This window comes from Chanos chanos, chromosome 8 (assembly GCF_902362185.1).
Source record: "Chanos chanos chromosome 8, fChaCha1.1, whole genome shotgun sequence".
Classification (NCBI taxonomy): domain Eukaryota; kingdom Metazoa; phylum Chordata; class Actinopteri; order Gonorynchiformes; family Chanidae; genus Chanos; species Chanos chanos.
In genome coordinates, this window is record NC_044502.1 from 35083632 (window position 1) to 35096652 (window position 13021).

At 37.8% G+C, this 13021-nt stretch overlaps 1 protein-coding gene across 1 annotated transcript; it reads left to right on the forward strand.

Annotated features, from left to right (window-relative positions):
* The first annotated feature begins 1025 nt into the window (after window positions 1–1025).
* Window positions 1026–12575, forward strand: hint3 (histidine triad nucleotide binding protein 3). The gene is made up of 6 exons (XM_030783136.1): window positions 1026–1087; window positions 10107–10332; window positions 10476–10593; window positions 10814–10883; window positions 11006–11132; window positions 11924–12575. The coding sequence occupies exons 1-6, from the start codon at window positions 1026–1028 to the stop codon at window positions 11960–11962; spliced, it is 642 nt and encodes a 213-aa protein (XP_030638996.1). The 3' UTR covers window positions 11963–12575.
* Window positions 12576–13021: the final 446 nt, after the last annotated feature.

Here is a 13021-nt window from a genome sequence, read left to right on the forward strand (position 1 = left end):
GTTTAAAACCGCACTCATCTTTGGAACACAACGGTAGCATAAACGCAGTTACATACAGAGTTTACAATGATCTGAACGCTAAACTGAGTGTCTGAAGTGTGTCTAACATAATTAAGATCTTTGTATGTATTTGTATCTGTAAGTGAGTGAGAGAGAGACTTTAATACAAATGTGTGTGTGCAGAATGAGGACGAGACTGTGTGTGTTCATGTGGCGGACCTAAAATAGTGTGGCCACATTTATGGGGTGAGGAAAACGTTTTTGTTTCAGGTAGCATTGAGGCGGAACTTTTGTGTTCGTGTTAGTTGCTTCGGGGTATCGGTGAGAGAGTGTCCGTTTCCATGGTTTCCTCCGAAGCAATCTGGGACGACTTGGACACACCGTGTCCACATTGCTCTTGTTTATTCCTGCTTAATACAGGTTGGTAAACTGTAAATAAATCATAAAGATCTACTTCATAAGGTCAGACTTTATTAACGGGACTGTCTGCTAAAAGTTACGAGTGTTGTAACGAATCTGATATGTATATAAGTTCGAAACCAAGTAAGTCCATCCTGTCGAAGATTCCTGAGGCGACGCCGTTTTGGGTTACTAGGAAACTTACAAGTTCAGTTAACGGTGATAGTGTTTCTAAAGGCTCCTGCACACTGTTAATGTTAAGATATTTATTGTTTCACATATTTATTGTTTCAGCTATTTATTGTTTCACATATTTAATGTTAGATATTCATTGCTCACCGATATGCTTATAATTAACGCATGACGCACTTTGTGAAAGTTAACGGTTGAGGGAAGTAAATTGAATAAAAGTTGTTAGTTACACTTAAGTCTGTTTTGCTAAATATATCGTTCAAACATGTAATAGAAAAATGTTCTAGTTAAAACATTTCAGTGGCCTGTACAGAAGCTTAACGTAAAGTTTGGTATATATAAAGAGACACTGTAAACTTCTTTAGAATTACACTAGATGTGAATATTAGTGTGTCAACCGGTTGCATACCAACCCAAGCAAACACGTGGAGAACATGCAAAGTCCACACAGAAAGGATCTGGGACTGCGGGGGTTCGAACCCAGGGCCTTCTTGCCGTGAGGCAACAGTGTTAACCAACCAACCAAAGCCCATGTACATGTACAATAGTTTTTGTGTGACCTGTAAAGCTGTAAGTGCGGCAGATGTTCCATCCGCATAATCACAGAGCATCAGAAACTTAATGCAACTCTTTAACTGCATCAGGCATAAATTAAATCCAATAAAAAGCCACCTTTCGGATATAATAAAATAGGACAGAATGTAACTTATTTTATACCCCCAGTAGGCCAGAAGCATTTGCTCAAGGAAATTCATAAAATAATTACATACAAAATTGAAAAATATGTAGATCGGCCCATCCCTGAGACCTCTCAAAGGAGGAAACTGAATGTGCAATTCACAATAATTGATCCCACAAATGCTCCAAGTGCATTTAAGAAGGCAAATTCAAAATGTATCGAGGGGTAACAAAGCAAACAGTGTATTGTAATTTCCATAGATTTAGTGTGCATGTTCAGACAAAAGTATTTTATGAGTTTAATTAAATTGGACTCAGTGTGGTTAATGCGTTTTCATTACTGTAGTGGATAATTATTCCAGCAGTAACGCTTTTCCAAAGCAAAGCACCACAGTCCAATTTTTCCACAAAGTACCACAATCATGCTAAATTAAGAGATAATCAGCTTCCTGCATTTGCAGGTCAAAAATCTGTCAGAGCCAAAAACGTCCACAACAGATCACGAAAAATGAATCCATGCTATAAATGACAGCAACTGACAGCAGGATTTATTAAGTGCACCGGCTGTGTTGTGGTGGCTGGGAGAGGGACTGTGATATGCCTCATCCAATATTCAAAACGTTAACTTAGGTAACTTAATAGCCTGCTTCACAAAAGCCGACATAGCAAGTTCCAAAGTTACATAGTAAAATCCTCAAGTAAATATGTTGGGGAAACTAATTGACAAGCCAAGAGAACAGAGTTGATGATACAATATTACAGTGTTGACACTCTCTGCTTCTCTTGATTAATCAGTTGATGGTCTTTCGTGTTACTGGTCTGTACGTAGATGAAATATACAACCAGCATGGACTGCAAGCCATATGTTTTGCACAATGCTAAATTAAAATTGTATTTAGCTCATATGCTTTGTATCATTCTAAGGGACCACAGGTTCTTAAACATCACGGGCGTAAACTATGTCTAGTCAGAACATCTTGCCTTGAAGAAAAAAAGCACTATTTCTACATCACTATACAGTCTTCCTTAAGCTCCACTGTCAGTCTTCAGCTGACATCATGTTATTTCTCACAGTATTATCACATCTACACAGTGGCAACCAGTGGTGGAAAATCTGACTGTAGAGGTCTCTAATTACCTGCATGGTAAGTCAGGAAGTACAAAGTGCTGACAGCTGATTAGCAGTGCACTGACTGTGGAGTTAATTGTATGTCTAAAATATCGAGCAAAATGATACTATAGCACGCAAAATGTTTACAAATTGAAACATTTAACATCAAATCCAAAGCACCAATGTCCAAGGGGAAAATGAATAAATAAATAAATAAAGTTAAACTGATTTAGCCTTAATTCTCCTCTTTACTACTGTGTTTTTGCCTCTGATATCCTTGCACTGGTCCCAGATAATAAGTAATCTCTAGCACAGCCTCCCAGGTTTATTGTAGTGTAAGGCATCATTTTTTATATTAAGCACCACAATGTTACAGTTTGAAAATACTTTGCCATGACATTGCCAGCTGAAAAAGTCAGCACTTTTGGAAATGACAGCAGGAACTGTACATTGTACTGTTTCTGCACCCAGAGACTATTTGTAAAGTATTCACAAATGGTAGAGTGAATACTTACTATGTGATCTAGAATCCAGAAAGAGGCAGGAGTACAACACTATGTAATAGAGTTGTGTGCTTTAATTAACACCCATCATATCCAACAACTGATACGTCTTTATACAATATCTACAACTTTACAAATTGGCAACCCTGAATCTGTATGGCACTGTTCAGTTGAGCTTGCTTAGCCAGCTTTTCTTAGTTTACTCTGGGGAACTTGTTATTCTGAACGCCTTGTGCCGAGGAGTAGCTGAAGGAGAGGAGAGGGGCTCTGTAACTCCACTGCTTGGGAATGGAAAGGTAGAGAATCTTCTATACCCTGCTGGAAACAGGTGAGACTATATGCATCTGGCATATATGCACTGAATTAGCCTTTCACTCTTAGATTCATCCCTATTCAATGTGGTGGTGGAATGAAGCATCTGCAATGAGCTACAGTTAACTATATTAATTAAAAGAGAGAATTTGTGTGTCTGTGTGTGTCTGTGTGTGTGTGTGCAAGAGAGAGATGGAGAGAGAGGGGCTGGGTAGAGGGGGGAACTTACTATTCCACAATTGGCATTTCAAAACTGATATTTGTTTCAAGGTCTGTTTAATTTCATTTGGTAATTACAACCGCTTTATCAGTAATTCATTAGGGACTGTAAATCTGAGATGGGGTCAAACTTTGAGTGATTAAACTGAAAAGGCCAGAGAGATAACAAATAAAAGAATCCTAGAGGACAAGAAAAGAACACCAGAGGAAGAACAAAAATTTGAGGAAGAAAAAATTTGCTTGGGGCTCTCACTTCCCCCCTCTGATGGCCATATAGTGTTCAGTTTTCACTGTTTTAACCTGTGCCCTGTTTCCTTTGGTGCAGTCAGTTAATACTTCAAGCACTGGTTCCACCTATTTCTGTTCGGTTAAGCCTAGTTTCACCTATTTTCTGTTCACCAAAGCCTAGTTTCCTGATGCTATGAATACTCCAATCTTTTCAGTTTTTCTTGGCCAAGTCTTTGCTAAGCACAATACTTGTTACTCTGAGTCTTGTTTAAGTCTTATTTTTCAGTTCTGACCTGTATCCTGGTCTACCTCCATAAGAAAGCTCCTGGTTTTGTGCAGAATCATCCAGTCTCTCTAACCATTTCTAACATTTTCACAGCTCCTGGGACTGCTCTGGGGCTGAACAACAGTTTGTAATTACCGCATCAATCATCCCCTGAATCTTATTTTTATTAATAAATTAAAAACATTTTAGGGTTTTTGCTTCTTTCCAGATTTATATTACTAAGCTAATATTATAATGGTTTTGATAGTTGTTGTGTATAATACATGTTCTCTCTTTGAAATTAATCTTCGTATATTTGAATTTGAATCACTGCAGCAAATGGCACCTGAAAGTTACAGCATAAAAACTGTACAAAAAATCACTGCTCAGCTAATATTTTACTGCAAAAGTACCACATAACTGCTACAGAACTACCACAGGAATACTGTAAAACTTCTGTAGACATACCACAAATGGATATATGGATGATATTATGAACCTTGAAGTATGTTGATGTTTCACACAACCCAGTCGCCAGCACTTCTTTGTGCATTTTTCTTCACATTGAATAAGTCTATATGCATATTTCTTTCAGAAATAAACTTGAATACCTCTTCAGTTTTCAGTTGTGAATTGGTTCCCTTTAAGAGGTCCAGAAGCAGAATATAAGTGATCAGATATTACACCATCCTTAATGTATGTGTCTTTGAATTACCACAGTACATAGCATGTGCTCTGAAGACTAAGATAATTACACCTACCTGACTTAGCATTCTGACATTGAGGTGAAGAATTATTTAGTCTAAGGCTAAGGCTACTGAAACTTCAGTACAAATTTCATCTTCTAAAATCTCAGGTCACAAAAAATATTTTGTTATTTTTAGTGGCTTTGCTTGACCTAGCCAAGAACCTTGACCCTTTGTACCACTCCAACAGTTGTACATCCTATTTGCATATCCACCTTTTTGTCAGTACATCTGCCAGGATTGGGGAATCTGGCCATCCTGCTGGCCATCCTGTGTATTGTCGAGTTGTGCTTTTGTTTGTTTTGGTTTTGCCATGTGCTTCTGTTTGTCCCTGTGTACTCCTGTCCCCGCCCCCCACCTGATCCCTATTATTACCTGGTTTGTCTCCTCCAATAGTCTGTCTGCTGTTTATTGTTCTGTGCATTTAAGTCCTGTGTTTGTACCTGTTCTTTGTCAGGTTGTGACCTTTTGTTCTCTCTGCCAGTCTGTGTGGTTTGTCTTCCGTGATCTGTAATTTTGACTGTGTTTACCTGGACCTGTTTTTGCTTTACGTTTTGGATTTGGTTGCCCTGTGGATCTCTGGCTCTGACCTTGTTTGTATCCTGTTTTGACCATTCTTTTGCCTTTGGATTTGTTTGCCCTCTGGATTTCTGGATTTGACCTTGGACTGGACACTGTTTGAGATTGGATTCTGATTTTTGTTTTGAATAAATCTTATTTTACTCAGTGCATCTGCGATTGGGTCTTGGTCTGTCAAATCCTCACACTTTTTGCAGATATGTTGTTATATTGTCCTGTCAGCTTCTACTGGTTTTGATCTCTCATTGTTGCGTGTACATTACTATATCACAAACGCACTGTCACATCAATCAACTGCAACAAGACAAAACCACAACTCTATAAACATCTTCCACCAACAGTCACAGCATTCCAGATTAGCAACAAGCATTCACAACAATCTAACTTTACATCCAAGGGAAGCCCCAAAGACATTCACTAATCATCTATGAAATTTGAGGGGTTCCATACAAAATATCTCTACCCACACCCCATCCCTACATGAGAACATACTATACCTCTAGTTGCTAGAAAGTGATGTCACAAAGAGGAAAACTCAGCGAGAGTGGGAACAAAATGCAAAGCTTACCAAAATGGGTCTGAACTGTACCACACTGTCCATCAAGGAGGACTCAATGATATGGTTCCTGAGCCAGTTTTACCAAGATATTGAGATCAAGAACTTTTAAAGTTGTTAAATAACCATGTATTGAGACACCAATGATGTACACCAGTTATCAAACAAACAAACAAACAAAAAAACATAAATATTTAACTTCTATACATGTCACTTGTACGCATTGTACTCGGACTGCAATGTATGCCACTTATGACCACTTTGACTTGAACAACCGTCCCATTAACCATGTTATGTTATTTTCAAGTAGTGATGTATGTATGGTCACTCAAATGTGCTGACAAACAAACATAACTGCTCTGATCTGCACATCACAACATGTGTCCCTGAGGAACATAGACATGCAGGACAGACAGACAGGGCTGTACAGACTTCAGTACATTCTACACCTTTCTGTCATAAATAATGTATCCCAACTGCTACCCATACTGCATTGCTGGTAAAGACAGGATGTGCCATTTTCACCACCTTTGTCCCTTCTTAATCTGTTCTTCAACTCTTGCATAACTTTTCATCAGAAGAGGTGCTTGCCCAGCCATCCACCTTAACCTCCCCCACGTCTTTAACAGCACAGAAGGAGATGTGGACAGAAGATCAGTGACAGAATGATGATCAGAACATCAGCGACTAACAAAGACAATGTAAACACAATATAGCAAAAGTTAACATGGTACTGCTACTGTACATGCAACATACTACGGTGGTACTTTATGAGGCACCATGGTCTAATGTCAGTATATTCTGCCATTATTGTGGTATTTACAATTGTACAATGGATTATTTACAGTACTCTACAAAATACAGTTACCTAATGATGGTACATTTTTCCACTACCACAGTATTTGTCATGGGCTATGGTGTTTTCCTGGATTAAGACCAAGTATCTCAGTAATTTATGTACAACTGTATTATGATTGATGGACTGGCGACCTGTCCAGGGTGTTTCTCCGCCTTTCGCCCTATGTGCGCTGGGATAGGCTCCAGCACCCCCGCGACCCTAATCAGGACAAGCGGTTTAGATAATGAATGAATGAATGAATGAATGAATGTATTATGATTGTGCATATAGCCGCTCACAGTACCACTCAGTCATACTATGTTCCTAAAGACAATCACCCATTTAAACAACTGTGGTGTTATGTTAGTTAAAAAAAAAAAAAAGCTTTCAGTTTGCCAGCTGAAAACCTACTTTTAACATTCTGTTTAAATCAGAGGGAAGCATGTGCAATCTGTAGGTATAACATCAAACCATAGCTGAAGTTTGTGTAAGGTACAATCCTTCAAACATTGCTTAAATTCCTGAATATTTTCGCACATTTTCAGACAATCACCCCAAACAAGTTTATTTCAGCAAATATCAGCTGAACATTAAAAATACATTTCGGCTATAAACTGAATATTCACTATTATCATTTTTATGGATCATTTACTGACTTTGCATAAGTGAGTCATTTCACCCCTAAGGCCTTTGTGTAAACTCTGTAGATCTTTTAAGTGTACACAATTATACTACAGTTTTCTTCTGCCTCTTATTTATTTATTTTAATTCTAACTCCCTAGTTGTATGTCTTTTCTGAGGCAGACTAAGGTACCTTTCAGCCGTCAAAACGAACTCAGAGCATTTAGTCAGCTTTTTTGCACATATGTGAACACTCCAAACAAACTCAGAGCCTTTTGAAATGAACCGAACTAAGACCACCCCAAGAGGTGGTCTCAGCTTGGTTTGCTTCGATTCTGTGTTGCGGTTCGCTTAACCTGTGCATTGTGAACACAAAGCGCTCCAAGTTCACTTTGCCTTTTGCCATTGTATTTTAGCCCTCTAGGCTGGCTGTGGACAGATCATATGCTATTGCACTGGGACACTCGGAAAAAAAACAAATAGACAGAACCCTGGCCATTGGTAATATAAAGGAGTATTAGGGTGACATTGAAGAAGAAAAAAAATCTGAGATTTTGAGAATAAAGTTGTAATATTACGAGAATAAAGTCATAAGAAGAAAGTCGTACTTTAACGAGAGAAAAGTCATGATGTTACTGAAACAAAATCGTAATTTAACAAGAAAAAAGTCATATTACAAGACTAAAGTCTAAATTTTAGGTTACATGTTATTTTAGAGGGGAAATATCAGAAGAGCAGCCTGCCACCTGCATTAAAATGAGGAACATGGAGCATCTTGTGAAGTTACACTTTAATATAGGTGTAATGTTTCAATAATCCCTGATAGTGCTTATTAATTCAACCTTTTTATTATTCTCCATATCTTCTTTTTCAACATGGCACATACTCCCCCTGCCTCCTGTTCCCCTCCATGCTTCTCATCTTGTCTTTTCCCCTAATGTCCGTTTCTGTATTTACAGTGTAACAAGGGTAAATCAATAGGTTTCACAAATAATGAAATACCTAATCTTTTGGCACATCAGCACCACATTATCATAACTATCAGGACCTCTCGCCTGTTTTGTTGGTTGCTGGTAATATATTTTCTTAAAAATGTTTTTTTCTCTTGAAATCTTACAGAAATGTATTCTCGTAATAATATGATTTTTTTTCTCGCAGAATTATGACTTTATTCTCATAATACAATTTTTTCTCGTTAAATTACGACTTTATGCTTGTAATACGTGACTGCACACATGATTTAGGGGCACATTCACAAAATTTCCATTTTTGTTTTATCACAAGATACTAAAGCACAGGATCAGAGCTACAAAATGAGGTATCACTTGCCAAGATTAACCAAACACTTTGGCTTTAATCCTCAGCAGAAAATTATGATTTTGCAAATGGCCGTTCTGAGAAATCAGTCTTTTTTTGCATACGTTCTCAGCACAAAGTCTATTTTTAGAAAAGGAATTGACGCTTTAAATGGTTAGATTTGGATAGTGTTTTACTCTATCAGTAAGTTAACTTTGAATGTGCGGTGTTGAAATAAAAATCCATTAAATGTATATAAAATATTGTAAAAAGTCCAAGATAAAGCACTGAATTTAGTGGTAAATTGTGATTTTTTTTTTATTCTTCTCATTCTCTGCATATCTTTGTATGTCCCTTCATCATTCTGTGACTTCAACACATTAACAGATGTTCTCCCTATTGTTTTATATCAAAGGGTATTTATTTGCATTTGAATAGTTGGAGGACTACCTGGGAGGACTACATGGAGTTGGGCAGTTGTTTCATCCACAATTATTGTTTAGGTTCAGCATTGCATTACTACACCACAAAAAAAGAAAAGCAATCAAAAGTGCCACCACAGAAGCACATTCCTTCCTGTTTCAGTCAAAAATCCAGGATTACTTAAATTAGGTTTTTAACAAAAGTGCTTTGTATTGCAAGTTGACATCACAGCAAACGTGAGAGGGTGATCTTGAACTGCATGAGTGTATCAAAACATGGATGCATACAATTTGCGAGTGCTTGGTTCAATAATGCAGCATAACAGGAAATTGATGATGTTTTCTCCCCTATCAGTTCTCAGGGGACGAACTTTTTTATATATATATTTACAAATCACTTTCAGTTTCAAAAAGAAGGCACATGATAGATAAACACTTCAGGAATTTGAATCCACCACTATCTCATTTTTGACGAATTACTTATTCCCTGTGGTTTTTGTGGTCTCCTGGAAAGTTGACACGGCCACGATGTGGAGAGTTTACCCTCATCGGGTCACATATTACGACTTTATTCTCAAAATCTCAGAATTTTTATTTTCTTCAATGTGACCCTATATTCCAGCGTACTGGTAACGACAGCAAGACTGGTGGATGAGGAGTAGTTTGGTCCGAGGAAGAAACTACTGCACTTTTCCAGATATGGAACGGAAAACACAATTAACCAAATACAACAGGAATGTGAATAAGACAAATGCAGCAGCAGCCATCTTGTTCCAGGTGAAAGCTACCCATAATCTAGGAGATCTGAGAACTGCAGAGGAACTACAGAGTGAAGAGAAAGAGGACTGAGGCCCCATCAGAACTGAAGTGGACCAGAAAGGGAACCGAGTCCTCTTTCAAATTAACTCACAATGTCAGCGCAAAAGAACTGAGTCCCTTCTCTGTTGGTCCACTTTTTGGTCCACTTTAAGCATTGAAACATGAATAATGTTATAAAATTGCATAATTCTCATAAACATAATTATCATGGAATAAACAACATTACTAGTTTGTGTAAAGCTCGTGTCGAAGTTAACCTACTTGACAGAAAATTGGGTTAACTCCGGCACATACCTTGCCGTTTTTGCGCTAATCACTCCAGACCAGCAGGTGGCAGAATTGATGTAATCGGGAAACCGGCGACTATAAAGATCACACAAGAGATTGTACTGTCATATTTTATTGTGGTGAAAATGGCGACTAGTGGGGATGATCCTCAGACTGCCGAAGCCACGGGCGATAAGCATATTCAAAATGATGGATATAATAAAAAATGTATATTTTGTAAAATTGTGAACAAAGAACTGGATACCGAACTTCTGCATTCCGTAAGTATACCATCAGTGTTTAAGGGACATTATTAGGCTCAAAGGCGTTTCACTTAAAACCGCTGTCATAGTTAGCAACCGATTGATTGGTCTTTCTCCAGATAGCAAGACATGTTGTACAGAATGTGTTTGTTTGTTTTTAGGACGAGGAAATATCCTGCTTCAGAGATATAAAACCTGGAGCCCCTCATCATTACCTGGTTGTACCAACACAGCATGTTGGGAATTGTAAATCACTCGGAAAACAACACATTCCTTTAGGTGAGTCCCTTAGTAATATTTGTTGGTTAATATTGATCTCAGCATTACGTGAACATGAAATATTAAAAGAAGTATGAGAAGTGGATAACCTCCTGCTTGACATAGTGATCCTAGGTTTCACATAACTTTCTCTCTGGTGGTCTTTTTTTTTTCTTCAAGTTCCAGCTATTAATATAAGTTATTTGTTGTTGTTTACTTATGAATACTTGTTTGTGATCAGTTGAGAAGATGGTGGAAATCGGCAAGGCGGTACTTCAGAAGAACAACTTCACAGATCTCAGTGATGTTAGGTATGGTGCTTTTGTGTTCTGATTCAAATAATACATCTAGGTAGTAAAACTGATGTTGTTTTGAAAATGAAAACGTGGGTCAAGCGTTGTTGAGAGGTCACATGAATGATTATATGTCATAGGTTTGGGTTCCACTGGCCTCCCTTTTGCTCAGTCACTCACCTACATCTCCACGTCCTGGCTCCTGTCAGTCAGATGGGCTTCATGTCTCGAATGTTCTACCGGCTGGACTCTTACTGGTTTATAACGGTAGGAAGACTGATCCAAGATGCGGTTTAAATCATGTCCTGTCAGCCAACACCCAACCCCTCCTCCACTCTTTCATATGTTTACTTAATTGTATCATTTGAATCTTTTTGTAATATTGTGCCTTCTCTACACTCTATTAATTTCACAGTCCTTTTGTTACTTTTGTTTCCTCTTTCTGATTTCCCTCTTAATCAGAACATACATTTGCTTAACAGTGTATGCAAGGTTCACTTTAAATAATGTCTTAACTTTTCTGTCGTTAAAACACTGCTCTTCATTATTTAGATCTTGAGAGCATAGTATTGGTGTTGTGTAACATTACTGTGTATAACGTTGTTTGTAAACACCGTGTGGAAATACTTCAATGCCCGTTGACACCAGATTGACAGATCCAGAACTTGCTTGTCCTGATTAGAAGCTGCTAAGGATGAGCGAGTACCCTGTTTTTTGTTGTAGGGACAATGGATTTAACTGAGCAGAACATGTTACTGTGGCAGTGAATGGGAACCTTTATTGTCTGTGACTATTCTAGCGGAGCTCCCTGGTTGCCTGAGGCATCAGTGGTACTTTTTAATTGACAAAGTTTCTATCCATCAGGATGAATGAGGGAATACAGTCTTACACAGCTCATTCACTTTCTTAACACAACAGTAGAAGCATTGTTAAAGAAGTAAAGGTCACAGTCCAGAACAGCACTGTCAGATCCAGTAGATCTAAGCCAGTTGGAGACTGTTTGTAGTGTCTTTGGAAATGAACATTTGATAACCTTTCTTTTGTTTGGTCTCTTACAGGCAGAACAGCTGATCCAAAGGTTGAGCTCTATGGCTTAAATGAGCTGAGAAACATTCAGGATATCGAAAGCCACATGAATCAAAACTGGTATCATTTTTTAATTCTGCATGTGAGGGCATTTGACCAGAAACGAAGGTGAATTTAAGTGCCTTATGGTTCCAATATTTACTTAGGCTAGGTGTGAGGAAATAAGGTTATCAGTTTAAGCCAGTCAAGCTAATGAAAACTGAAACATGTTAATGCCACTTGCATGTCACTGGTATCTGTCTAATTCTTAGTGAAAGACTTGGTCATTGTGTCATGTTTCCTGGCTAATTTGTTAAGAGTTCTAATAAGAACTAAGGCTGCTACAGTGGTGATCACAATAAGTATATGTGTAGTCCTGCTTTGACTTAATGTCATTGTTCACTGATCACATATGTACTCTAATACTGCATTTTCAAATGATGGGACGTTGAGGAAAACAGTGATAACAGTGAAAAGAAGTTTCTGCATGAACTAGAGATGAGTGACGTTAATCCTGTATGTGGATTGTGTAGTACTGTAAATTTTTTTAAAAAAGCGAATGTTTATTCATACATGTGTACCTCAAATGATAAGAGTATTAGCACTGCAGAGCATGAAACACTGATTCCTTAAGTTATTATGACATGTAAAATACCAATTACATTTTAATATATGTATATAAGGTAATATATTAAATAAATGGGAACTCTGTTCAAATTTTAACATTGTTTTATGTTCTTGTAACCTAAACTTGCATGTTTCACAAATCTTTTTCATTGAAGAGAGTGACATTAGTGCAACGTACTTGCGAATTGTAGCTAGAAAATACAGAGAAAAATTTCCGAGTCAGCAGTATGCACGAGTAGCACGTTTCATCAACATTTGGAACGGAGACAACGTAGCTCTCTAAGATGAACTACACACATTTAAAAAAATGCTCGTTTCTTAGTAAATAAAACATTCAGGTGCGGATGACGGCTAAGCTTGCAACGCGTTCGTACATTCAGTGTCGATGGTCTACAAAATACTGTGTTTTGTTACAACTAGAAAGCCCAACATTTTGCCCTGACTTAAAAGTGAAGCGACAAGCA

Excerpts from the sequence above, each read along its gene's own strand:
- hint3 (XM_030783136.1), top strand. The coding sequence starts at position 1,026 with ATGCAAAGTCCACACAGAAAGGATCTGGGACTGCGGGGGTTCGAACCC. Across the intron at positions 1,088-10,106 it reads GAACCCAGGGCCTTCTTGCC|ACCAGCAGGTGGCAGAATTG; the intron begins GTGAGGCAACAG and ends TAATCACTCCAG. Across the intron at positions 11,133-11,923 it reads ACTCTTACTGGTTTATAACG|GCAGAACAGCTGATCCAAAG; the intron begins GTAGGAAGACTG and ends GGTCTCTTACAG.